This window comes from Mirounga angustirostris, unplaced genomic scaffold (genome assembly GCF_029215605.1).
Source record: "Mirounga angustirostris isolate CCGP_5_RB_7025 unplaced genomic scaffold, mMirAng1.0.hap1 SCAF_9, whole genome shotgun sequence".
NCBI classification, from domain to species: domain Eukaryota; kingdom Metazoa; phylum Chordata; class Mammalia; order Carnivora; family Phocidae; genus Mirounga; species Mirounga angustirostris.
The window spans coordinates 53,285,434-53,312,810 of NW_026991717.1; the positions used below are offsets into that span (position 1 = coordinate 53,285,434).

At 41.7% G+C, this 27,377-nt stretch overlaps 2 protein-coding genes across 2 annotated transcripts in view; one reads left to right on the forward strand and one right to left on the reverse strand.

Annotated features, from left to right (window-relative positions):
- Positions 1-15,590, reverse strand: part of GLDN (gliomedin) — a 65,422-nt gene extending 49,832 nt beyond the window's left edge. The window contains exon 1 of the mRNA XM_045900076.3: positions 15,190-15,590. Within this exon, the coding sequence (XP_045756032.1) occupies positions 15,190-15,552 (363 nt within the window). The 5' untranslated portion in view covers positions 15,553-15,590. The remainder of the gene's footprint in view (positions 1-15,189) is intronic.
- Positions 15,591-21,884: 6,294 nt separating this feature from the next.
- Positions 21,885-27,377, forward strand: part of LOC123861211 (aromatase) — a 122,519-nt gene continuing 117,026 nt past the window's right edge. The window contains exon 1 of the mRNA XM_045900077.3: positions 21,885-21,997. The gene's annotated coding sequence lies outside the window, so the exon portion shown is untranslated. The remainder of the gene's footprint in view (positions 21,998-27,377) is intronic.

Here is a 27,377-nt window from a genome sequence, read left to right on the forward strand (position 1 = left end):
GTTTAAACACATGCAAATGTAATGGAATAGCTTCCAAACGAAATTATATGTAACTATGAGAAAATAGAGGTGATGATTTGATGTTAAGATCTTGAGATGGGGAAGAACATTCTAAGTGTAAAAGCAAAAGAAGAACCCATAAAAGAAAGGCTTTATAGATTTGACTACATGAAATGACAAATTTTCAAACCCCCTCAAAAGACGAAAAACTCTAGAAACAAAATTAAAAGACAGGAAATACCCAAGGCCAAAAGGTGTGGTACAAAGAACGGGCTTTGGAGTCAGATCCAGCTCCATCTGATCTGAATTCCAGTTCTTTCACTCACTGGCTCTGTGATCTCGAGCAGGGTGCTTAACCTCTCTAAGCCTCAGGGATCTGTCAGCCATGTGGAAATTACCCAAGGCCATGTGTCTTCTTCCCCTTGGTATAATTAAAAGGTGCCTAATTGGGACACCTGGGTGGCTCAGTTGGCTAAACATCCAACTCTTGATCTCAGGGTCATGAGATTGAGTCCTGTGTTGGGCTCCATGTTGGCTGTGGAGCCAACTTAAAAAAAAAAAAAGTGCCTAATTGAGCTATAAGCACCCCAAATCAGGTAAAACTCACAATGTCCAGCATCCAATAACAAATTACCAGACCTGCAAAGAAGCAGGAAAACAGAACACATGATGAGGGGGGAAAAATCAGTCAATTGAAACTCACCCAGAAATGGTATAAATGAAGGAATTATTAAACAAAGACAATAAAACAGTTATTATTTTAACTGTATTCCAAATGTTCAAGAAGCTAAAGACAAGACTGAACATGTTAAATAGAAACATAAAAAATATAAAAAACACCTAATTCAAACTTTTGGCAATGAAAATTGCCATTTTCATTCTGGGTGAAAAGTGCACTGAATGGGACTAAAATCAGATTAGACAATGCAGAAGAAAGATGAGTGGATGTGAAGACACACCAATATCAGCTAGTTAAAATGAAACACACAGAAAAAAGACTTAAAAAGTGAACAGATCATCAATGAGCTGTGGGACAACTCCAAGTAACTCAACACATGTATAGTTAGAGTCCCTGGCTTGCAGGGTGGGGAGGGGGGTAGAAAAATATTTGAAAAAATAATAGAAAACTTTCCAAGATTTCAAAAAAACTATAAATCTCTATCTCTGGCAATTTCAACAAAACCCAAGCACAGGAACCATGAAGAAAATAAGACTAAGGCATATCATAATAAAACCATTTAAACATGTATTAAAAGGAAAATCTTAGGGGTAGCCAGAGAAAAAAAGACACAATCCATACATAGGGACAAAGATGAGGATAACAACAGTCTTCTTGTTGGAAACAAAGCAAGTAAGAAGACAGTGGGATAACATCATTAAAGTATTGAAAGGAAGATCAAAATAATTGTCAACAATGAAGGCAAAGCCTTCAGACATTTTTATGTTGACCCGTATCATGCTGGACCTAAAACAAACTACCTGCTGTTCAAATGCCTTCTTGCTCTGGCCCAGCACTTGCCTTGTGAACTCTTGCCCATCCTTGGCTCAAATGCTGCCTCCTTCTTGAAACCTTTCCTCACCGCCCACTGGATTTTAGTCTTCCTTCTCTGAGGATCCTATTATCCTTTGCTCTGTGTCATAAGTGTTTGAGGATGTGCCTTTTCCTTCCCACTAGCCAATAAATATGTTGGGGTCTCCTGTCTTGTTCTTCCTTATCACCCACAGTGTGAACCCTGACTGCCCAGAATAGGCACTTAGCATTTGTTATATTAACTTATGTATTACTTAGTTGCTTAAAGGCTTCTGTTAAACTTCTAAGATATTTCTGACTGATTTAGAAGTACCTATTTATTCATCAGCAAACACTTGATAAGCTGGGCCCTGTGCTTATAAAGGTAAGAGAAAATCTCTGGGCACAAAAAGCTCACAATACAACAATTGGTTTAATTTGGCTGTTTATAAAAGATTTTTTTTAAACAGTCTGAGTTTTTTTTTTTTAATTAACATATAATGTATTATTTGTTTCAGGGGTACAGGTCTGTGATTCATCAGTCTTACACAATTCACAGTGCTCACCATAGTACATACCCTCCCAAATGTCCATCACCCCGCCACCCCAACCTTCCCACCCCCCTCCACTCCAGCAACCCTCAGTTTTTTAAATAGTCTGAGTTGAATATGGAGTGGAGAGATTCTTGGTTAGAGCCTCCCAGTGTCCAGGTAATGAATATCCTCGTATTCAGCATTTCCCATATATCCTGGGGACACTTCCAACTGAGACCCCTTCCCAGACTCGTATGCCACTCCCTCTTCGACCTCTTCACGTGGACATCTAAAGGAAATCTCAGTGTTAACATGCCCCACACTGAACTCCCGATACTCCCCTCAAACATCTATAGTTCTGCCATCTCAGTTAATGACGATTCTATCTTCCATTGCGTGGCCACTATCCTTGAGGTCATTTAACATCTGTTTTACCCCTTACACCTATATTCAGGCTGTCAGCAAATTCTATCAGTTTGAGCATCAGACATATCTAGACACTGTCCACTTCTTATCATATCTGCTGCCATCACCCTGATCTAAGCCCCTCTCTTCTTTCACCTGGATTATCACAACAGCTATATAGAAAGCCTCCCTGCTTCCACAGCCCACTCCGCCCCCATAAAAAGTCTAGTCTAATCACAGTGATTTCCTTGAAAAAGCAGGTCACATCATGCCACTCCTCTGCCTAAAACCTTTCAAAGACTCCCCCTAAAGGCCAGGGTCCTTACAACAGCCCACAAAGCAATGTGTGAACTCTTCTCCAGTTCCCCCAGTTTTCTATCTGACCCGCTTTCTGACCTACTTCTCCCTCCCACTGCTCCAGTATCCTTCCTCAGGGCCTTTGCACTTGCTGTTCCCTCTGCCTGAATGGCCTTTCCCCAGATATCCAACCGGCTCACTTCCTCCCTCTTCCCCAGATATCCACCCGGCTCATTTCCTCCTCCTTCAAGTTTTTGCTCAAATGTCGCCTTCCCCATCCACATGACTTATAATTCCATTTTCATCTTCCCCCTCTCTAATCCTCACCCCTGCTTTCTCATTTTCCATAGCACTTATCACCTTCTAATACTGTAGGTAATTGTGTACTTTGGTTTTTGCCTGCCCTTCCCTTCCAGAACATGAAATCAAAGAGGACAGGGATTTGTATGCTTTCTTCAGACTGTTTCTCATGCACCCACAACAGTGCCTGGGACATAGTAGGTGCTCAATAACCACGTATTGAATGACTGAATCTCTGACAGGTAGAGTAGGCCTCTTAAGTCTTACCAATACCTGACACCATCTCCTATTTGGTGAGTAGCATGAATTCTGAGGAAGGAATTTTAAAAATGCTCCAGGACCCACCTTTAAAACTCTTAGTAGGGCAAGAAAGCAGATTCAGAAACTGACAGATACCTTACTTTAGATTTGCACTTGTTGAGTTGTGGATGAATTCATCAGTGAAGAGGTATTCATCAACTACCTCACTAGAAGCATAGCAAAGAATGGTGAGATGTATTTAAAGAGACAAGGTGACTAAAGGTGATAAATTGGAGACCAAAACTGTACACAGAATTTCAGTTTGTGTGATACAGACAAATAAGTGCAGCAGGAGTGAGGGAAGGAAAAGATGAGTGTTTTGAAGTGAGCTGAGAATCACTTGTCCCCTCCTGGCCCTTAATGGAGTTTTCTGAAGAATGAGTGTTGCTGGAATAATCTTTCACCAACTGTTAATAACAATATTTTGTGCTCACATTGTTCCCTTCAACAAGCATCTTCAGATAATTTCTGATTTTTATCTAAGCATTCTTATCCTTACCTTATAATCAGAAAAGTATATATAAACTGTAACAAGTAACTTGTCAGTGTTGGGGGAATGGACAAAGAATTAAACCATTATCCCCAAACTCTGCCTTGTGGCATTCTTTGTACATAGCAAAAGCATTTGTGAAGATGTTTTGTCAACCTACTCCTTGGCTCAGCCTCCTCCTCCTTCCTCCTTGTATCAGGGAAAAGTTATAAGTGGTTACTCCAGAAAACATTTGGAGGAGGTCCTTGGGGGTGAGATGCTCATCCACAAAATAATTACTGATGCTGTTAGCCTCAGAACACTGGTTGGATGGGACCATTGGTCTGACAAACATGCTGTTCCTATGGGGTTCAAAAAATTTGGGTCAATTAAGGAATGAATGCATGAGTTCACACTGGACATGAATAAAGATATTTGTAAATTATGCTTAATATAATTAAATTCCCTAAATATCTAAAATATATATATTTTTTCTTTTTGGACCCAATAACTAACTAAGAAAAATAACTAAGAAACACCATTCTTTCTGCAAGTCTGTGTTTCCCCAGTCACCTGCAATTCCAAACTTTAGAGTCATCCTAGGATCTGTCCTTTCTCTGACAAATTCTGTTGATTCAATCAGCATTGTTTTTATTACAAGATTTCAAAATTCCCTGAAGCACAGAAAGGAAGCATTTGAGAAATACTAAAATATCAGTAATAATAAGCTAATACATACTGAGTTGTAGGCACCATGCCAATGACTTTACATGGATTACTGAATTGAATCCTTTTGGTAACACCTAAGGTAGACACTGCTATTATTGCCTTCTTAAGGATGAGAGAACTGAGGCACAGAGAGCTTGACCTGTCAAAGTTCACACACCTAAAAGGGAGCCAGGAGTAAACACACAGCATGATTCTAGCACTCATTGTAAAGGCTTTGGATCTGCCTTTTACTTTTTAGACTTGTAAGATTTCTCTCTCAAAGCAAAGACAGAGTTCTTGGAAGCAGGATGTTCTCCTTTCCCTGAATGCTCTCTTTCCTCAGTTATCCTTCCCCCCTTTTTTTCTCTCTTTTCATCTCATATTTAGTCTCAAAACAAATTCAGCATCCTCACTTAAAATTTTTTCTTTTAGTTACTTTTTAGAGGGTGGGGAGGGGAAGAGGGAGAGGGAGAGAGAAAATCTCAAACAGGCTCAATGCCCAGCATGGAGTCCAACATAGGGCTCCATCTCACAACCCTGAGACCATGACCTGAGCCGAAATCGAGTCTGATGCGTAACGGAATGAGCCACCGAGGCACCCCCTAGCATCCTCACTTCTAAATTAACCTGCTGCAGTGTTTCCTCAATTCTGCCTATGATGCCTTCACCCTTCTCAGTGTTAGATGGATCTGGAACAGATGGTTCCTTTTTCTTTCTTATATCCAATTAGTTACCAGTTCAATTCATTCTTCTGTCTGGTATTGGTAGGATATAGAGCTTCTTCTCCATATCTGATACCACCACCTTAGCCAGACACGAATCCTTTCTTGCCTGGACTAAGGCAATAACTTCCTACATTTCTTCTTGCCTCTGACCTCTCCCCTGCCTGTCCTGCATCACACACCAGACCAGTTCTACAAAACCACTTTCTTCATGACTCCTTCCTGATGAAAGATCTACCATGTTCCCAATTGCCCATCAGATTCATTCTCAACTTCTCAAAAGTGTAAATTTAAGGAATTCCCCTCCCCCTAGCCCAAACTCCCAAGTGCAGGAAGATCTTCTTTGTTCCTTGCTCTTCTAGCCTGGAACCATTTTCATTCCAGTCCCTCGAGCTTGGCATAAGTTATCATCTGCCCTTGGAATGATTCACCTTCCTTGCCTGCCCAAATCTAACCAACCCTACATTGCCCACTTCAATTTCTGTCTCCTTCTTCATCACTTTAGTGAGAATTTATTTTCTCTCTTCTTGACTAGTCTGATGCTCATCACACATGTCACTATAAAGGATTTTCCTCTAAAGGTCTCCCTGTTCAGAGGGATTGATTCCAAGTTCCTCAAGGGTTGCCTAGAGCGAGAGAGCATGTTCCACCTCTGAGTGAAAACGAATCCAGACTCCAATAGTCATCCATTAAGTTACTGAAAAACCGGAGAATTATTTTGCAGTTGCCAGTTCATCATTTTAGCTCGGGAATAGTTATCCACAATTTTTCCCCAAGTACTCCTCAGTCTTTTCAAACAGCCCAGGCAGGGTCTCCAAAGTTCCCAGCACTTTGGTGAGCACAGGAAACTTTCTGAATGGCAGCTGAAAGGTTACTCTACCTATTGCGTTAAGAACAAACTCCACAAATTGCATTTTGAATGATTTTTAGTTGGCCTTCTTGTTTTAACTCTACCTTTCAGTAAAGAAAATTGTGCCTTGAACTTTGTAAATTATATCTACTTAAAATATAGAGCTGTTAAAACCCAAAGAGATACATAAAAGCAACTGATGGGCTGAAAAATGCTCTCTTTGTTGCAGAATCACAACCTAAAAGCTTCAGTTTATTTCACACAACATGACCTTTAGTCTGTAGATAAAATGCATGGAAATGAAGCTTGAATGTCAACTAGATTTGGCCAAGGATTTCTTTTACGGGAGCAAGGGGGTGGGGGAGGGGTGGAGTTTGAGGAATGTAGAGAAAAAAAATATATCTTTTTTTTTTTTCCCCTCAGATAAGTGTGTTTTGTCAGATCTGAAGCCTGTTCTGATAGTTCCCACATAGGTAATCCTACCCTGGAGAACATGAGACCCCTAAGAAGTAAATTGTTCTTCTCTTTTAGAAGTTGTTTTTGCTCTACCTTCTGCTCACATTTTGTCAATTTTCCAAATGAAAGCATCCAAAACATTTTTTAGGACTGCTACCAACAGTAACCAGTAGGAGTTAACAACAGCTGAGCCAGTCAGAAAGGGGGTCAAGATGACTCCCTCTTAGTGGGTGTCAAACCTCGTCATCAGTGGCCATGTAGAAGGGGTAGGGGCCCAGGAAATCCTGACCAGCTCAAGAAGCCCTGCCACCCCATCAAGGCTAACTCTGTTTTGCTTTCATGACAAGGTGATTTGGGCTGGTGTTAAGAGGCCAAATATCCCAAAGCAGAAGCTGATAGAAGTGCATGTGAACAGACAACTTGGCATTCTGAAGGAATTGGCAATAAAGCATAAACCCAGAAACAAGATGCTGAGATAATGGGGCAAGAAGGGCTAACAATAAAGTAAGAGTGGAAAATCTTCATAAAAGCAACAATGAATAGCTCCTGGGAACCTGACTATACCAGGTGCTATGCTTGACTTACATCATTTCCCTTAAACCTCCTAAGGGCACTATGAGATGCACACTATTATCTCAATCTTACAAATGAGGAAACTGAAGTTTGGAGAAGTTAAAAGACATGTCCAAGGTCACCCAGCTACAAGGCTGTGGGCCCATGATGTGAATCCATCTGACTCTCTGGTTCACACTCCTCACCACCACAACATACTCAGGGAAGAATCAGGGAGAGAGAATTTGGCTGGGAACCTAAGAGTTGAGGAAGGAATCCTAGGTTGCTCAATTTAGGGCTGCCACACAATGGCTGTAGGTGGCCGGAGTACCGTGTGGAGGTGAGCCTGGGCCAGCCATAGAGAGAATTCTAGGACAAGGGTGTTGGGGATGAAAAACAACCTCTTGGCACTGGAAGACTCATGATCTGAGAAGTAATTCTGGAACTCACCCAGAAAGGGCCCTCTGCCCCAAATCTCTCAGCCTGTGGTCTAGTGGGCAATGTCACTATCTGATGGGCTGGTCTGGGGGTTCTGTTGTCTCCTCAGAGTGGAGTGGCACTGTTCCAGGGGGCATGTGGCTTTGAGTTCCTAAGGGAAAAAATTCTTTTTATCCCTGGAATAGAGGCGGTATAGGTTGAAGGAAAGGCAGGAAACAGAGAGAGTGGACTAGGCCCCAGAAGGTCCATCCTGCTCAGGCTTAGAAGCTTAGCAGGCTTGTTCCTGCTTCCCTCACCTCTAATGCTTTGGCGAGAAAGAGACTAAGGGCTTTTTGATAGCTCCAGGATCTAGGAGCAGGTCCAAATTGTTAAAGCCATTCGTATGGTCAACGCAAGCGCCCTGTTCTCATGGGTCCAGATGCTCAGTCTTGGCCCACTTGTTTTTTACATATGTCCTTAGAGAATCATGACAACTGTATATCTACATTGAGTGTTTTATTTGCATATATGCAAAATGTGTTTTGATAAAGTGTCTGAAGGATGTAACTAAGGAGCTAGCTCTCGCCCAACTTCCTCAACGTGCCATCATGAGTTAAGTTTATGGGTGTGTTCACAGTACCAACAGCGGACACAATCTTAGCAGGCATGTAGCTTCAAGTTCTCCCCCACCCTAATTGACACTCAGAAATGGCTTCTGACATGCAAACCAACTGCAGTGGCAGGTGTGACATCCCAAGTGACCATGTGCACCTGCTGTTATGACAAAGGCCATGGAAAGATACCTCCCAGGCACTGCACGTGGGTTTGTGGGTTTGGCTGCCCTGCCTTTTCTTGTTCTTCTGTATCAGGCCTCTGATCTTTCACGAGGGACCGTTCTGTAGGACCTAATGGGGTATAAACCACTCCCTTCGAATTAAAGAGAACGATGGGGTTTGAAACAAGGCTTAGATATGGGATTAACGGTGGTTAAAAGCTGTCCTAACATGACTGCTCTTGACTTGGGCAGCTGGCCTAGAAGGAACAAAAGGCCTGAGGCCTGTAGCCCCCCTCCAGGGTGAGACCACACTTTGGGTCAGTTCCATCTTAGATTCTGTCTCCTTGGGGGAGGTCTTAAAACCCTGTCAGAATGGCTAAAATTAACAAGTCAGGAAACAACAGATGTTGGCAAGTATGCAGAGAAAGGGGAACCCTCTTACACTTTTGGTGGGAATGCAAGCTGGTGCAGCCACTCTGGAAAACAGTATGGAGGTTCCTCAAAAAGTTAAAAATAGAACTACCCTATGACCCAGCAATTGCACTTCTAGGTATTTATCCAAAGGATACAAAAATACTGACTCGAAGGGGCATATGCACCCCACTGTTTATAGCAGCAATGTCCACAATAGCCAAATTATGGAAAAAGCCCATATGTCCATCAACAGATGAATGGATAAAGAAGATGTGGTATATACACACACACACACACACACACACAATGAAATATTACTCAGCCATCAAAAAAATGAAATCATGCCATTTGCAACGACATGGATGGAACTAGAGGGTATTATGCTAAGCAAAATAAGTCAGTCAGAGAAAGGCAAATACTGTATGATTCCATTCTTATGTGGAATTTAAGAAACAAATAGATGAACATTAGGGGAAAAGATGGGAAAATAAAATAAGATAAAAACAGAGAGGGAGGCAAACCATAAGAGACTCTTAACTCTAGGAGACAAACTGAGGGTTGCTGGAGGGGAGGTGGGTAGGGGGTTAAATGGGCTAATGGGTTAAATGGGTGATGGGCATTAAGGAAGGCATGTGATGTATTGAGCACTGGGTGTTATAGTGTTATATACAACTATGAATCACTAAATTCTACCCTTAAGCTAAAAAAAAAAAAACCCAAAAAACAAAACAAAACAAAACAAAACCCCAGGGTTAACCCAATCCTAGAACACCATGATTTAGTTGCCTAGGTTCTCCAAAGGAAAAATCCCTAGTATCTCCTCTGCTCCAATGGACCACAGTCTAATGAGGAGTTGGCAAGTTTTTTCTATAAAGGGCCAAAAAGAAAATATTTTAGGCTTTGTGGGCCATATGGTTTCTGTTGCAACTACACAGTTCTGCTGTTGTCATGTGAAAGTAGTCACAGACAATATGTGAACAAATGGGCATAGTTATATTCCAACAAAACCTTATTTATGATGACTAAAATTTGAATTTCACATAATGTTTGTGGGTCATGAAATATTAGTCTTCTTTTGATTTTTTTAACCCTTTATAAATGTAAAAATCATTCTTACTTTGCGGGCTTACAAGTGGCAGACTTGACTTGGCTATGGGGCACAGTCCGTTGACCCCCCTGGTCTGAATCCTCAGCTTTTACACCATCTGGAAGTGACTCACTCCAAGAGGTAGGAAAGGGAGGTAATCCCTGACACAGGCAATTTAGGGCTTTCAAAGAAGTATAGCATCTATGCAGATAGGAGCTATGACTTTAGGTGACATGATTTCCCCCCCGGACAAGAAAATGTATAGATCCACAGAAATGTACCCCATTACAGTCATCACGAAAAGCCTCAGACAGCTCAACACAGCTGGCTTCTCCTCCTTGAGAACTATCCTCAGAACTGGAGCATAACCTTTTGAAAAGCCACAGTGCTGGAAAATCTCTGTCCACTGAAGGTGGAGTTGATTTTTAGAAACAGCCAAAAAACAAAACAAAACCCAAACCAAACCAAACACACAAAGAAACCCATCTCCACTCAACCAACAGTTAACAATGGCACAGTTACTGGTATCCTTGCAGAACCAGGGTGGGAAATACGTGGAGGAGGGTGATGTGGTGGAGCTGAATAAAGCCATTTCTGTTCAAAACCATCCATTATTATAAGACGAGACTGCTGGGAACTAAGCTTGGTAGTCCTAGCATGGCCCCTAACAATATGAGTGTTGTTTGGCCAACACACTCAGCCAGTTAAAAACATTTGTTTGGAATTTTTTGGTCAACATTTCAAAGCCAAGAGATTTCACAAAAGAAGTCAGATTTTTTCACTTCTCTTGAAAAAAAAAAATCAAAAGATCAGGCACACTGAGCTCTTGCTCTTGTACAGGAACAATCAGTGAAAGCCACCCGCCCCCGCAAGACAGCACATGAACTTCAGGCTAACATAGTCTGCCACGCCCAACTGCCCCCCAGTCCAGGGCCAGTGGCCATGTAACCTCGTGGTTAGGGCCTTTTCACTCACAATTATAGTAACACAATCACATGGTTCAAAAGTCAACATGATACACAAAGCTATACAGTGAGAGGCTCATTCTCATCTTACCCCCACCCTCCCTAAGTAAAGCACGTTTGTTAATATCTTCACTTATTTTTCCGCTTCTTCCTTACACAAGGTAATACAATATATATATTTTTTTCTGTCTTGCTTTCTTCACTTAAAATATATCCTAAGGATTATTCCAATAACAGGACATAGAGAATTTCCTCATTCTCATTTTACAGCTACCTATCCCAGTGAGTGCATGGGTTGGTTTATCAAACTAATTCCATATTGACAGGCACAGGTTGTGAATAGTCTTTTGCTCTTACCAATATTCTACAATGAATATGTGTATATGTCATTTCATAGGTGATAAAGCCTGTCGTGCAGGATAAATTCCCACAAGTGAGATTGCTGGGTTACAGGGTAAATGTATTTGTAATATTTTTAGGTACTACCAAATTGCCTTCCACATGGGTTGTACCATTTTGTGGTCCAGACATCAATGTAAAAGCATGTCTATTTCCCTTCAACTTCACCAGGAGAATGTGTGGTCAAACTTCTGTAGTTATGCCAGACAGGTAAAAATTATATTTCAGGGCAGGTGTAATTTGAATTTTTAAACCAAGATATCTTTTCTCACATGTTTACCTAGAGACATTTGTAATTCTTTTTCTGAGAACTGTGTTCCATTTTCCTACTGGATTCCTATTTCTGCTGATTTTCCTATTAAATTCTTGTTTTTTTTTCTTATAAACTTATAAGAGTGTTATATATATTCAGAAGGTTAGCCCTGTATCTAGGATATGAGGTGCAAATATTTTTTTCCAGTTTGTCCTTTGTCTTTTGCCTATGTTTATGAGCTGTATGTTTGTTTTTGCTGTTGTTTGCCATCCAGGTGTTTTGCTGTTGTGTGTGCTTTTTAAAATGTAGTTAAATTTATTTACTCTTTGCTTCTGGTTTTTGAGTTGTTGGAAAGAAAGATTTCCCCCATTCCAACATTAAAAATGAATTTAACCATATCTCCTTCAGTAGTTTTAGGGTTTCATTTTTTAAAAATGTAAATCTTCAACCCATTTAGAGCTTGTTAAGATGCACATTATTAGGGGCGCCTGGGTGGCTCAGTTGTTAAGCGTCTGCCTTCAGCTCAGGTCAAGATCCTGCTCAGTGGGGGAGCCTGCTTTTCTCTCTCCCACTTTCCCTGCTTGTTTTCCCTCTCTCGCTGTCTCTCTCTGTCAAATAAATAAATAAAATCTTTAAAAAAAAATGGATGCACATTGTGAGAAGTAAAACCTTTTTTCCTACTGGGAGCTTGACCTTAGATTTTGGACAGGATGATGAGGCTACCAGAACATCAATAAGTGTAAGACCTGGAAAATGGGAGGAGAGAGCAGCTGATGGGAAGACAAGTGAGATGGGGGTGGTGTGAAGTGAGGTGGGGACTAGACAGGACCCCCTCTCCTGCAGGAGTTCCTGGCAGATGGCTTCCCAATATTGGTCTAGCTCAGTGGTATCCACGGCCTTTATTACTTTTCTCCAAAGTACCCACTTACTTTTTTTTTTTTTTTTGCGCCCTTTTAAAACCAGTTTTTGGGCAGAATGCTAACCAAAATTACCATGCTGAGTTGATATACTTTCAGCCAAAAGCACAGAACTTTGAAGGGTCGGTTAGCTTGAGGAGACTCATCTTGAATAAATAAGCCATTTGGAAGACTTTATGAAATGCTGACATTAGTCTGCCTACAGCTTATTTCTTTGTTCCTAGGTCTCTAAGGACATGGAACCATAGTGGGGGGACCTTTGATCTCATACTCATTCAAAACCTACTGGTGATGTATAACAGGGTGGGGAAAGGTGTGACTTCAACCAAAGGAAGTCTGCACACCCACCTCCACAATGTATACTAAACAGTTCTCTTAGCAACTTTTCTACTAGAGGTGCCCATGAAAGTTTTTCTTTTTTTAAAGATTTATTTATTTAAAGATCTTATTTATTTATTTGAGAGAGAGAGTGCACACAAGCCCTGAAAGTGCTTTTTAAAACATTGTTTCCTCATGTGAATAATTCTCTATTCTGAGAAAAACAGGGAGTAAAAATGAGAAAAATTTGCAAAGATGAATGATGCTAGAATAAAGTAAAAGGCTTTCAGCAATAAAATTGGTTCCTCTGCTTGAAGCGGAGGCCTCAAAAGATACCTGGTGGGAGTGAGATGCTTAATGCTACTCACTGTCAGCAGGAAGGCATGCCAATGTGCAGGCATGCCACAATGCACCTCTAACAATTAATTCAGAATCTCTGGTGGTGGGATCTAGGTATCAGCCATTTTGAAAGCCCCCATGTGATTTCAGTGTGCATCCCCTACTCCTGAACCATGCTATTCAAAGTGAGGTCCTCAAAACAACAGCATTGGTATCAGTGGGTGCTTATTAGAAATGCAGAATCTCAAGCCAGAAATTAGACCTTCTGAGTCAGACTCTGCATTTGAACAAGATTGTCAAGGTATTCACGTGTATATTACAGTAGAGAAGCAGTGATCTAGAGCAGCTTTCTCAAAGTGGCACGTGGAACCCCCTGTATCTAACTCACCAAGGGGCTGGGAAGGTAGGGGAATGGTGATCTCGGACTTCTTAAGGAAGACAGTTCTGGAGATGATCATTTTATAAGTGTGAGGGGGGGGACCGTGGAATCTGTATTTCAATGTGCTTCCAGGTGACCCCCTCGCCTACTGCTTGAGAACTACTCCCAACAGGAAAGGCAGCAATATGACAGCCACTTTCTCCTGACCTGCCTGGAAATTTCCTCAATGAGGCGGTAAGGTCAAAGCATACCCATTACAAGTGGGGTATGAGTTGGTGATAATCTATGAATGCTTCTCAGCCTGACAAATGTGATCTTTCTGCTCTCTGACCTATAACAGCAGGTGGTGATCGTTAAATCTAGCTTTCCGACTGACACAGAAATGGGTCTCTCTGTTCTCTTGGGTTAGTGACTGAACAAGCAGCAATACACAAGCTTCTACCTTAAAAGCAGGATTAAAAATATAAAATGTTGATGCTCCGATGCATCCTTCTTCAAGGGTTTCAAAAAAACCCTCAAAATGCATGGTAGAGAGCCAAGAGAAAGAGTAAATTCCTCGAAAGGAGATTTCTTCATTTTACAGAGGTCTTTTAAAAATTTTTTTGCTTGGGCCCAGATTTTTAAATGATAACACAGGTGGAAAAAAAAAAAAAAGAATGAAGCCAGGAATGGAAAATTTGCTCTCTCTCAAAAGATGTATTTGCAGTATGTAGTATTCCCATGATGTAGTTGTAAAATCATTTCAGCTCATATAAGATACTTTAAAGCTTTTATGATGCAGAAGCTTTAAGTGAGTTTATCTTCAGATACCAAGGATTCCAAAGTATGGCTCACGCTTGACTTGGGGTGCCAGAACTGAAATCTTTGCAATTATAAAATGAAATAAGACCAGTGCGGTCATAATGGATAATGAAACTGAATGGGGAACTGCAATGTGATCTAAATGTAATTGTTAGATAATTACTGAGTTAAAAATCAGCAAAAGCAAAGAAACTTCAAACTGGAAAAAAAAGATTTTCGAGGCCTTGCTTTAAAGACGTTTTTAAGAGCAGAGTTTCTTAAACCTTTTTGGGGGGAGTGCAAATCTAATGAAAATCCACGGACTCCCCTAGATGCACGCCCCCTGAGTGCACACTGGTAATTTCAGGAATTCCATAGACCCGCTGGAGCCCACATGAGAAACTCAGCTTTCACAGTGGATTTTTAAGAAAATTTCTCTATTTTGATCTCTTCCACTTGGAACCGCTTTAGACCCAAGAGTTCCCAGCACCAAGGTTCCAGGTGATTGGTAAAATTAGGGCTGATTGTTTTCCCTTCAACCAATCTCATGAGGATGGTCCGAGGCCAGGTGAAAAGCCAGACCACTCGCTGAAGCCCGGGGAAAGCATCCTTTTATTGAAGAAGTCTGCACTCTCGGAAATGTCTTTCCCGTGTTCTCAGGGGGCTCCAGCAAGTCGCACAGGCAGAGCCCGGAGCCGCTGTGGCCCCCTTCATACCAGATTGTGAAAACTTTTGTCCGAAGTTAGGAAGGAAAGTAGGCTCTTAAAAACACTGCCTACGCCCCTCATTTACCTGCAGACCCAAAGATGCCAGAGGTGGAAGACAGCCCTTCACCTCGTCCCCCATTTAACAGAGGAGGAAACGGACCTCGGAGGACTTAGGTGCTTGCCCAGGTGACCTCTCCAGCCGGGCTCACACCCAGGGCCCTCTCTCTCTGCACCTCGCCGTCTAGCCAGGGAAGCACAGGGCATCTGGGCCTCTCTCCCCTCACTGCCCGCCGCCCACCCTGGCGGAGGCGCCACGGGGAGCCGAGCCCCCGCCTACCGGCACCATGGAGTAGGTCATCATCATCAGCATGTCGTGGCTCTCGGCGCGGATGTGGGGCGCGGGCTCCCCGCCGTGGCTGCGCTTGTTGCGCGCGGCGCTGGCGGGGTCCAAGGGTGGCGCGGGCGCCCGGCGCCGCGCGCGACTCAACTCAGCCAGAAAAGAGCGCAGGGCGCTGTCCTCGCGCTGCTCGCGGCCGCGCTGACCCTCCAGCGCCCGCACCGCCGCGCTCAGCCCGCGCCACTGGCACAGCGCGAACACCGTGCCCGCAGCACTGAGCGCCGCCAGCAGCGCCACCGCCGCCAACGCGCCCCGCAGCCACCAGCCGGCGCCCCCGCGGCCTCGCTCCGCGCCCCTGGCCATGCTCTGCGCGCCTCGGGCCGGGCAGGGCTCGCCGCCTCCCGCCGGGCAGCCTTTATACGCCACGGGCAAGCCGTGGGCTGGTGGCAGCGCCGTGAGTCACGCTGCCCTTTGGCCGGTCTGGCGGGGCGGGTTGGGGACAGTAGTGGTGGCGCCTGAGCAGCCCGGAGGGACAGGCGGGTGAGAGGGGGAGAGGAGCAAGTGGAGATGACTGGGTGGGTGGGTGGGTGGGGGGCAGGGAGGAAGGGGGGGCAGTGCTAATGCTCCTGGTGCCTGGCCAAGAAAACGGGCAAACCCAGGTCTCCCTCCTTTTCTCAGTGCCCTGCCTGTGGGCATTGTTGTGGCCCAGGCCAGCAGAGTGAGGGTCAGACTGAGGGGGAGAGCAGGAATTCTTAGGGCGGGAGAAGTCACTGGATTCCACTCCCTTCTCCCCCCAACACTGACCTCTCTGGAGAAAAGGATCATGCCCAGATGCCAAGACATGTGCCCACTGTCCCTAGGTCTGCTGCTGGGCAGGGACCCAGGCTGCCCATCACGTGACCACTGAAGACCCCATGAGATGTTTCTGAGGAAGGGGATGGATAGAGAGAAGAATACAGTTGGCATTGGAGGGTTAAAAAGGCCACCCATCAGAACCAGAAAAGCCTCGCCCTGCCTAAGAAGCAGGAGTCCTCTGTGAAGGGAGATTTCTAGGATGTGACAGGCCAAGAACTCTCCCATGAGACCCATATCTAGGAGGCAACAGTGTGAGGAGAAAAAAACTCAAGGGTGGAAATCAGGAGACCTGGTTCTAACCCCATCCTGCTACTACTCAGCTGAAGGGCTCTGCACATGTCCCAAGACCACTCTGAATTGATTCTGAGGTGCTTTCTGGCTGAAGAGTTGGGACTCTGTCTAGGCTCTTTCTGGACCTTACTTAGCCTGCCTTGCTTGAGGGGGCAGTTGCCTCATGCCTCCTAGTTACCTCTTCCTTTTCCTGTCAGCTCAGATGCCTGTACCTCAAGGATCACTATCCCCCAAATGCAGAGACACTTCTCAGCCTCCTCAGAGGACCTCTCCACCCCTCTTCTCACCTTTCCCTTGAATGGCTCTGCCTCCCTGGGGCCCCAGGGCCCACAGGAGACCCTGATGGTGTTGGAAGCCAAGATTGCTGTTTCCACAGCCCATTATTTCAGAGGAGGAGGTGGTCCCCTGCCATCAAGCCAGCTGGAGCTGTCACGATTCTGCATCAAGGTCTGGATTCCTGAGTTTTAATTGGGACATGGACCAACTTTGCATATTCTTAGGATAGCATCCAGGATGAGGAAGACTTAGGAAAGCATGAAGTTCCAAGTGGTTCATGAAGGACCTAAACTATGGGGACATGATGTCTGGGAGGGAATGGAGGTGATACAGACAAATTTGTCCAGTTTCTCCCCACTCTAACATACTGTGATCTATTTGAAGAATGCCGTGTATCCTTATCTCATCAAGGCTTAGGATGCCAGGCTTAAACCAATGGAGAGAAGCCCCAGAGAGACAGAGCTGGGAATCAGGCTCAGTAAGATCTTCATCTAATTCACTAAAAATTTAATGAGCTGTGTGTCAGGCATAGTGATGGGCATTGGAGGTACAGAAATGAACAAGGCAAGCAGCTTGCAATGTGAGCAGTTGGGAGTCCCACGGAGCCTCCTCAGCTTCTCTTTATCCTAACATTCATTATAGTTACTACCACCTGACCATGTCATCAGTGCTCACCAGCAATAACAGAGTATACAGCTCCTGAGGTTAGGGGCCACATATTGTTTGATCTTGTCTCCCCCAACACCTAGCACAGTCCCTGGCTTGAAATGGCCATCCATTAATTCCCTGTTGAATGAGTGAATGAACACATGAATGAGTAAAAGGCTGTATAGTGAACGTACGTCCATGTAAAATGAGGTGTGCCTAGTGGGAGTAAGGCTTAAGCATGAAACTCTACTTGTGCCACTGAACTGGAGCTACCTTCCTTGGAAGGCTGCCTGTCCAGTGGGGAGAATAACTGCAGCCTGACACACACACCCCCAACCCCTCTGGTTCAGAGCCCATAGTAGAAGGAGTGGAGTTCCAGTTCCATTTGGAACCAGCCAGGTTTTATCTGACGACCTCAGGTGAAGATGCTACCCTTCTTGGGATGTAGGACTCGAAAGGTTTGTGGCATCGACTTTGGACCAGATGGGTGGAGTGCCTGGGATACTGCACTCAGAGAGAGCAGAGAGGCAGAAAGAGAGCAAAGGGAAGGCAAGACTCCTCTTCCACTCAACACTTCTTCCGGTTCCCTCTTCAAATCTTTCTGTGTAGGAATATAATATTTTATTGGAAAGGAGAAGGGTGGAACAAGTTGTTACAGCCTAAGAGGCAGGTGTCTTCACTCATCCCTCCCCCCAGGATGGCTGTATCCAAGCAACTGGCCCTGCTCTGTTCTCTTTTCCCTCTCTTCTCTGTCTTCTCTCTACACCCTCGCTCCACCACAGCACCATGCATTGACCCTTCTCCTTCTCTGTCCTATCTCAGAGTTGTGCCTGTCTAAGGCCTAGCTCAGAACCCTGTCCCTCATCAAGCCTTGCCTTCCATACCACAGTCAATTCTCCCTTTCCCTGAATTCTGCAAGCCCCAGGGACTCAGAGGCTAGAGGCATGGGCTTTGGAATCAGATAGAACTAAGCTTGAAACTGCTTTCTAAATTTACAAACTTGGGCATGTTACTCAGCTTTTCTAAGGAGAGTGTAATCATATCTATCTCATAGCTTGTGAAGATTTAATGAGAATATACATGTAGAGCACTTGACATATAGTAAACACTCAGTGGACATTAGTGCTATTGTCTATGGACTGTCTGAAGTTGCTGATACCCTTGCTGTGCCTTGGGCTGTTGACCAACATCTTAGTCTTCCAGATCTTACTTCTTTTGTTGAGTTATAGTATGCTTAAGAAAGGGACCTCTCTTCACTGTGCATAGCAGGGGCTTATGCCAAGAAGGAATATTAGATGAATAAATTGATTAGCTAATTACACTTTTTTGGGATCCTTTTTGAGGAACAGAACTTTTCAATACATGGTAAACTTGGCTTCTTTTCTGAACACAGTGGCTTTGAGATTGGTTATTTGGGGACTTTCCATCTCTGGCTCTACCTAAGCCTCCCACGACTCCTCGAGGGGCAGATACATCTGTGTAAACTGCCCTACCTAGTATTTCTCAGGATGGGCTGGTACTTTTAGTAATAAGTAATTCTAAAAAAAAGTTAGCTATTAATCTGGCCTATTTTGTTGACACAGGGGCTCAAGATATAGTGAAGACACAGGGAGATATCTGACTTTCCTTTTCTGGAGAACCAAGGAAGCCAAGAACATTCTGTGCTATCTTTACAATAAGAAGTAGCTTTTCTTTTAAAAGACAGCTGCTTCATTTTCAAAGGTTAAATAGAATTGTCCTTAAAAAATAATTCCAGCTAGTAAACTTTAGGGCCCTGGAGAAAAATATCCAATTCAAGCATATACTCTAACTTTAAGTCCACAGCATTTCCTCATGACTGTCAAGTGAATAATTTTCATTTACTCTCAGGCCTGATCTTGGGTATTGTCATCCTCTTTGATGAGGTTGGCAGGTATTCTGTGACTCCTGATGGTGCTGTGTTGCCTCCCCATCCCCACCCTTCCTCCTTGCCAGGGGTTAGGGAAAAAATCTCTGTAATAGTTGCCACCAAAATATATCTTTCGCCCAAGCACATTGGGTTTTTAACTCAACATTTCTACATTTTAACCCCACGAAACTTCAAGCTCCCCAACCAAAATGAGTCAGAAATTTATTTTCTTTGTTCATTCACTCATTCATTTATCCATTTATTCAACAAATTGGGCGCTTACTATCTGTCAGGAACTGTGCTAGGAGCTAAGAATAGGAATGAGAGCAAAACCAGACACCATTCCTGCCTTCCTGAAGCCTGTGGTCTAAGTGGGGAGATGGAATTAGCTGAGTAATTGTGTGAGGGTATAATTCTAAACGAGACAATGAGATAGGAGACCTGAAGGAAAGGAGTGCTATTCTGTGAGATCATATCACTGAGGAACCTGTCCTAGATGTGGAGTCTGGGGTCAGGGAAGGTCTCCCTGATTTTGTGATGGTGTTTGAACTGGAATCTGAAGATTAGCAGTAGTTAACTAGGTGGAGGTGTGGGTGGGAGGGTTGTAGTCAGAGGGGACAGCACATGTGAGATCCTATGGCAGGAAGCACCATGGTTTATTTGAGGGACCATAAGAAGGTCAGTGTGGCTGTAGGATAAAGACCATAGGGAGCAGGGAGGAAAGGGAATGAAGTGAGGCTGGAGACTGAGTTAGGGGCCAGATTCTGTGGGTGGGACCTTGTAAGACTAGGGTCTTTATTGTAGGAGCAATGGGAAGTTAGGGGTTTTAAGTGTGTGTGTTGTGTGGGAGGTTGGGTTGATGAATGACAGATTTTCATTTTCAAAGATTACCTTTTATTGGTAGGATTTGCAGTGGCTTCTGTCACTACAGAAACCATCTCTGACCTCCACCAGGCTAAATCTCAGCCTTCAAACCCATCTTTCCAAATAAAATAAGAAGACATTGAGTTCTAGAAAATACCATTTTCTCTTTCACTGCACATTTAAAGGTATTTGAAAAATAGAACCATGACTAACATTTAGACAGTTCGGCTATCATGATACTAGCTGGAGTTTTTGTATGATACCCAGCAGGTATTTGCATTTTTTGAGAAGTCAGCCTTTGGTACTTCAAAGTGAGATCATCAAATCAAGTCATCTCTAACACTGGGAATAAGAATAAAAGATACTGCTTCCCCTATGAGATTTTGGTCTAAGTTGGGGAAGCAACAACAGCTTTCCACCTGTCATAGGTGCAGTATCTGAGAGTCATCTAAGCATTGTTAGACATGGAGCTGTCAGAGGTTGTACAGTAGGGCTATTTCAAATTCTCCCTCTGCCCTTTCTGTGCTTTATTTCCTTTGTGATAAACATGCCCCTCCCTACCCCACCCATCGTGCCCTCGCAGTGCATCATAGCCAATTATCACAGGTTGCGTTCTCTGGAATAGATGCTGAGATGGAATTTGGGGTGCAAGATATTTAGTAGGGATCAGTATCTGTGAAGGAAATAGAGGAAGCAGGATTAGGTAGAGGGAGAAGTCCAACTCAGTGCAGTCTTACAAAGGCTCAGCCAACCATTTGGGAGCTCTGAATTGAGTATTGTCCATTGGTGTGTCCCTTATCAGGCCAGAATGGGTTGGCTTTTACCCCAGTCTTACCCAGTCACAGGGCAGATGTGGGCTGCCCCAGGAAGGGTGTGACCTTGGGCCAGGTGGCTCTCAAAGCTGAGGCATACCCTGACCTCACTCCCTGCAGCTGGGCATCAAGTCCTTCCTTGAAAGGGAAAGTGGGGCACATCTCCACATCTACCATATCAACCACCTGATTAGTGTCAAAGACAGGTCTGCAATTCCAGTATTGGTGAACTTTAAATTGTAATCATATCAGACAGTGGAGAGAAGCCTTCTTTTTCACCTAGAGTTATGGCCTTTCAGTAAATAAAAAAGTGATTGTTTTCAGAGACAGAACGAAAATATGAAGAAAAGCTCCAGTGGTAGCTTTGAAATGGCTAGATCCATGGAAGTAACTTAATACTGCAAAGCCCCACTTATGAAACTTGAACCACTGTTTTTGAAAGGACAAAACAAAGCTTTACATGTGTAGGGCACTTCAGTTTTCAAAGTACTTTCTCATGTTATTTGAGCCCCATAATCAGCTTGTGAAGTGAGCAGGGCAGGCCTTATAACCATTTCACAGATGAGAAAGCAAGGCTCACGAAGGTTAAGCAACTTGCTCAAGATCATACTGTTGAAACCTCACCAGCATCCATTGAAAGTGGGAACCTTCTTGACCCAAATCTAGGGCCAGTCAGGAATGCTCAAGATGATGGGCAGGAAGTGGAAAAATAGGGCAGGGAAAGGATTCAAACTGATGAAATGGAAAAGGGCTTAGAGCAGCACTTGGCTCCAAGACTCCAAAACAAAGGCGGGGCAAGCCCTGATTGCTAGAATATGTAAACTATGCAAGAGAAAGAAAGGCAGTCCCCAGTCTAGCATTTTATGGAGGGTTCAGGGAGAGCAGTGATGTCAGAACGATTTCCTGGAGACCAAGTAGGGGAACTGTCATCCCTGCATCTCAGAGGTGAATATGGGACTTGAACGAAAGGTGGATTTGGGGCCTGAGAAACCAAGACTTTTCCTCCTTGGGGTCAGAAGTCAGAGTGACAAGCAAAATTAGATATGCCTCACCTCTCCAAAGTCTAAGTGAAAGGAACCAAAAGGGATTCCTGCCAATACCGAGTCTGGAGAGATGGCACTCCATCTGCAGAACCAGGGGACTGGAGGACAGTCCTCAGCCAGGGGGAACGCAGGTCAGACTACAGATCCTGAACCCAGATGACTTCTTCTTCTTCTTTTTTAAGAGATGTGCATAACTGTGATATTAGGCTATATCTCTCCTACCCTTTCCTTCCCTCCTTTCCTTCCTTCCCTTTCTCTCTCCCTCTCCCTCCCTCCCTCGTTCCCTTCCTTCCTTCCTTCCTTCCTTCCTTCCTTCCTTCCTTCCTTCCTTCCTTCCTTCCTTCCTTCCTTCCTTCCTTCCTTCTCTCCCTTCTTTCTTTCTTCTTTTGGTTTACAGTCTTACAAAGTTATTAGGAATGAATTATTCTTGTATGTCATTTTACTTGGTCTCTTTTTTTAAAAAAATTATTTTATTATGGTAAGAATACTTACATGAGATCTACCTCTTGACAAATTTTTAGGGCACCTGGGTGGCTCAGTCGGTTAAGTGTCTGCCTTCGGCTCAGGTCATGATCCCAGGGTCCTGGGATCAAGTCCCACATTGGGCTCCCTGCTCAGCGGGGAGCCTGCTTTTCCCTCTCATTCTGCTGCTCCCCCTGCTTGTGCTCTCTTGCTCTCTCTGTCAAATAAAAAATAAAATCTTTAAAAAAATTTTAGTTATATGATACGGTATTGTTGACTATAGGTACAATATTGTACTACAGATCTCTAAAACTTACTCATCTTGCTTAACTAAAGCATTATGTTCTTTGATTAGTAACTCCTCATTTCCCTCTTACCCTAGTCCCTGACAACCACTAATTCCAGTCTTTGATTTTACAAATTTGACTATTTCAGATACCTCATATTGGTGAAATCATGTGGTTTTTATCTTTCTATGACTGTCCTACTTCAGTTAGCATAATGCCCTCAAAGCTCATCCATATTGTCTCATATTACAGAATTTCTTTTTTAAGGTTGAATAATATTCTATGGTATGTATATGCCACATTTTCTTTCTCCATCCATCAGTGGATATTTGTTTCCACATTTTGGCTATTGTGAATAGTGATGCTATGAACACCAGAAAGCAGGTATCTCTTCAAGATCCTGATTTCAGTTCTTTTGGATAAATACCCAGAGTGGGATTGCTGGATCATATGATAGTTCTATTTTTTAATTTTTTGAGGAAGCTTCATACTGTTTTCCATAGCAGCTGCACCATTTTACAGTTCCACCAACAGTGTCCAATTTCTCTACATCCTCAACAACACTTGTCTTTTTTTTTTTTTCCTTGACAATAGCCACCTTGACAAGTGTGAGGGTAATATCTCATTGTGGTTTTGACTTGCATTTCCCTGATGATTAGTGATGTTGAACATTTCTTCATATACCTATTGGCCATTTGTATGTCTTCTTTGGGAAAATATCTACTGAAGTACTTGCCAATTTTTAAATTGGGTCATTAGGGTTTTGGTTTGTTTGTTTTTGCTACTGAGTTGTAGGGGCCCTTTGGAAATTAGCCCCTTTTCAGATATATGGTTTGAAAATATTTTTCCCATTTCATATGTTTTCTTTTCACTTTGTTGATTGTTTCATTTGCTGTGCAGAAGCTTTTTAGTTTGATGTAGTCTCACTTGTCTATTTTTTCCCCCACTTCTCTATTTTTGCTTTTGCTACCTGTGCTTTTCTGTCAGATCCAGGAAATTATTACCAAGACCTCTGTCATGAAGCTTTTTTACTGTTTCTTCCAGGAGCTTTACAGTTTCAGATCTTACATTTAAGTCTTTAATCCATTTTGAGTTGATTTTTGTATATGGCATAAGATAGGAATCCTGTTTCATTGCTCTGCATATTTACATCCAGTTTTCTCAGCACTGTTTGTTGAAGAGATTATCCTTTTCCCATTGTGTGTTCTTGGTACATTTGTCAAAAGATCAGTTAATCACATATGCATGGATTTATTTCTGGGTTTTCTATTTTGTCCCATTTGCCTGTATGTCTTTCTTTATGCCAGTACCATGCTGTTTTGATTATTGTAGCTTTGTAATATATGTTGAAATCAGGAAATATGATGACTCCAGCTTTGCTCTTCTTTCTTAAGGTTGATTTGGCTATTCGTGGTCTTTTATTGTTCCATATGAATTTTAGAATTGTTTTTTCCATTTCTGTAAAAACCATCATTGGGATTTTAATAGAGATTGCTTTGAATCTGTAGATAACTTTGGATAGTATGGACATTTTCAACAATATTAAGTCTTCAAATCCATGGCCTTGAGATCTTTCTATGTTTGTATTTTTCTATTTCTTTTAACAATGTTTTTTAGTTTTCAGTATAGAAGTCTTTTACCTCCTTAGTTCAATTTATTCCCAAGTACTTTATTCTTTTGGGCACTATTATAAATGGGATTGTTTTACTATTTCTTTTTCAGAAAGTTTGTTGTTAGTATACAGAAATGCAACTGATTTTCATATGTTGATTTTGTATCTTACAACTTTACTGAGTTATTTTATATTTTAATAGTTTTTCATGGAATCTTTAGTGTTTTATATATATAAGATCATGTTGTCTACAAACAGGGATAGTAATAATTCCTCTTTTCTGATTTAGATGCCTTATACTTGTTTTTCTTACCTATTTGCTCTAGCTAGTACTTCCAATACCATGTTGAATAGAAGTGGTGAAAGTGAGCATCCTTGCCTTGTTCTTGATCATAAAGGAAAAGCTTTTAGTTCTTCACCATTGAGTCTGATATTAGCTGTGGGCTTTTCATATATGACCTTTATTATATTGAATTAATTTCCTTCTATTCCTAATTTGGTGAGAGTTTTTATCATGAAATGGTGTTGAATTTTGTCAAGAACATTTTTGCATCTGGAGACAATCATGTGATTTTTATCCTTTATTCCATTAATATGATGTATCCCATTAACATATGTTGAACTCTCCTTACATCCCAGGGATAAATTCCACTTGGTTTTGGTGTATGATCCTTTTAATGTGCTATTGGATTCAATCTGCTAATATTTCACTGAGGATTTTTGCATTATATTCATCAGGGATATTGGCCTGCAGTTTCCTTTTTTTTTTTTTTTTTATGTGGTGTCTTTGTCTGCTTTTGGTATCATGGTTTTGCTGGCCTCATAAAATGAGTCTAGAAGTGTTCCGTTCTTTCCAATCTTTTGTAAAAGTTTGAGAATTGGCATTAATTCTTTAAATGTTTGGTAGAATTCACCAGTGAAGTCATCTGGTCCTCAGCTTTTGTTTATTAGGAGGTTTTTAATTACTGATTCAACCTGCATGCTAGTTATAGGTCTGTTTAGATTTTTTTGTGTGTCTTTCTGATTCTGTCTTGGTAGGTTGTATGTTTTTAAGAATGTATCCATTTCTTCTAGGTTATCCAATTGGTTGTTGTATGATTGTTTATAGTAGGCTGTTATGTTCCTTTTTTATTTCTGTGGCATCAGTGGTAATGTCTCCTCTTTCATTACTGATTTTATTTATTTGAGTCTTCTTTTTTCCTTAGTCTATCTAAGGGTTAATCAATTTTGTTTATTTTTTGAAAGAACCAACTCTTACTTTCATTGTGTGTTTTTTTTTACTATTAATTTCCTATCTTCTATTTCATTGATTTCTGCTCCAATCTTTGTTATTTCCTTCCTTTTGCTAATTTTTGGCTTAGTTTGTTCTTTTTCTAGCTCCTTGAGTTGTAAAGTTAGATTGTGTATTTGAGATCTTTATTCTTTTTTATTCCTTCTTCTTTTTAATCTCAATAAATTTCCCTTTTAGTACTGCTTTTGCTACATCCCATAAATCTTGGTATGTCATGGATTTTGTTGTTGTTTGTTTGTTTGACCTGAGGTATTTTCTAATTTCCTTTTTATTTCTTCATTGAACTAATTTTTGTTCAAGAGTATGTGGTTTAATTTCCACATATCTGTGAATTTCTCAGTATTCCTTCTGGTATTGATTTCTAGATTCATTTCATATAAGATATGTGGTATGATTTCAATCTTCTTAAATTTGTTATGACTTGTTTTGTGACCTAACATGTGATCTATCCTAGAGAAAATTCCATGTGTATTTGAGAAGAATGTGTGTTCTTCTACTGTTCGTTAGAATGTTTTGTATATGCATCTTAGGTTCATTTGGTCGATAGTGTTATTCAAATCCTATGTTTCCTTATTGATATTCTGTCTGAATGTTCTATCCATTATTAAAAGTGAAGTCTCTTACTATTATTGTATTGCTATATATTTCTTCCTTCAGTTCTGTCAATGTTTGCTTTATATATTGAGGTGCTCTGATATTGGTTGCATATATATTTATAATTGTTCAATCTTCCTAGTAAATTGACCCTTTTATCCTTATATAATGTCCTTCTTTGTCTCTTGTGATAGTTTTTGACTTCAAGTTTATTTTGTGTGGTATATCTATAGCCACCTCTTCTCTCTCTTGGTTACTATATGTATGGACTATCTTTTTCCATCTTCACTTGTAGCCTATGTGTGTCCTTAAATCTAAATTGAGTTTCTTATAGATAGCATATTGTTGGGTCTTATTTTCTTATCTATCCTGCCACTCTATCTCTTTTGATTGGGAGTTTAATCCATTTACATTTAAATTAATTATTTGTAGGCATGGATTTATTATTGCCATTTTGTTGTTTTCTGTTGATCTTGTAATTTTTTTGTCTGTCTTTTCCTCTCTTGCTGTCTTATTTTGTATTTTGTTGATTTTTTGGTACTGATATTTTAAAAATTCTTTTTAATTTTTTTGTGTGTAACTTCTATAGGTATTCTTGGTGTTGATAGATACTTTGGGGCTTACATACAATACCTCATAGTTAAAAGCCTATTTTAAGCTCATAAAAATAGTCTATTTTAAGCTGTTCAATCACATCTAAAAACTTTACACTATAACTTCTCTCCTCACATATTTTGTTGTTTTGTGACAACACAATATCTATTCATATTGTTTCTCTTTTAACATATTTTAGGTATAGTTATTTTTAATATTTTTGTCTTTTTAATACTAAAATTAAAAATAATTTACCCACTACCATTATAGTAACACAGTATTCTATATTTGTGTATATATTAACCTTTACCAACACATTTCATACTTTCTTATGCTATCTCAACTTGAAGAACTTCCTTTAATATTTCTTGTAAGGAGGTCTAATTGTGATGAACTCCCTTTACCTTTTGTTTGTCTGGAAAATCTTTATCTCTCCTTCATTTTTGAAGGGCAGTTTTGCCAGGTACAGTATGCTTGGTTGGCAGTATTTTCCTTTGAGCACTTGGGATTTATCCTACCATTCGCTTCTGGCCTGCAAGGTTCCTGCTGAGAAATTGCTGATAGTCTTCTGATGGTTCCCTTGTATATGACAATTTGCTTTTCTCTTGCTGTTTTTAAAATTCTCTTTTGGTCTTTGAATTCTGACAGTTTGATTATAATGTATCTCAATG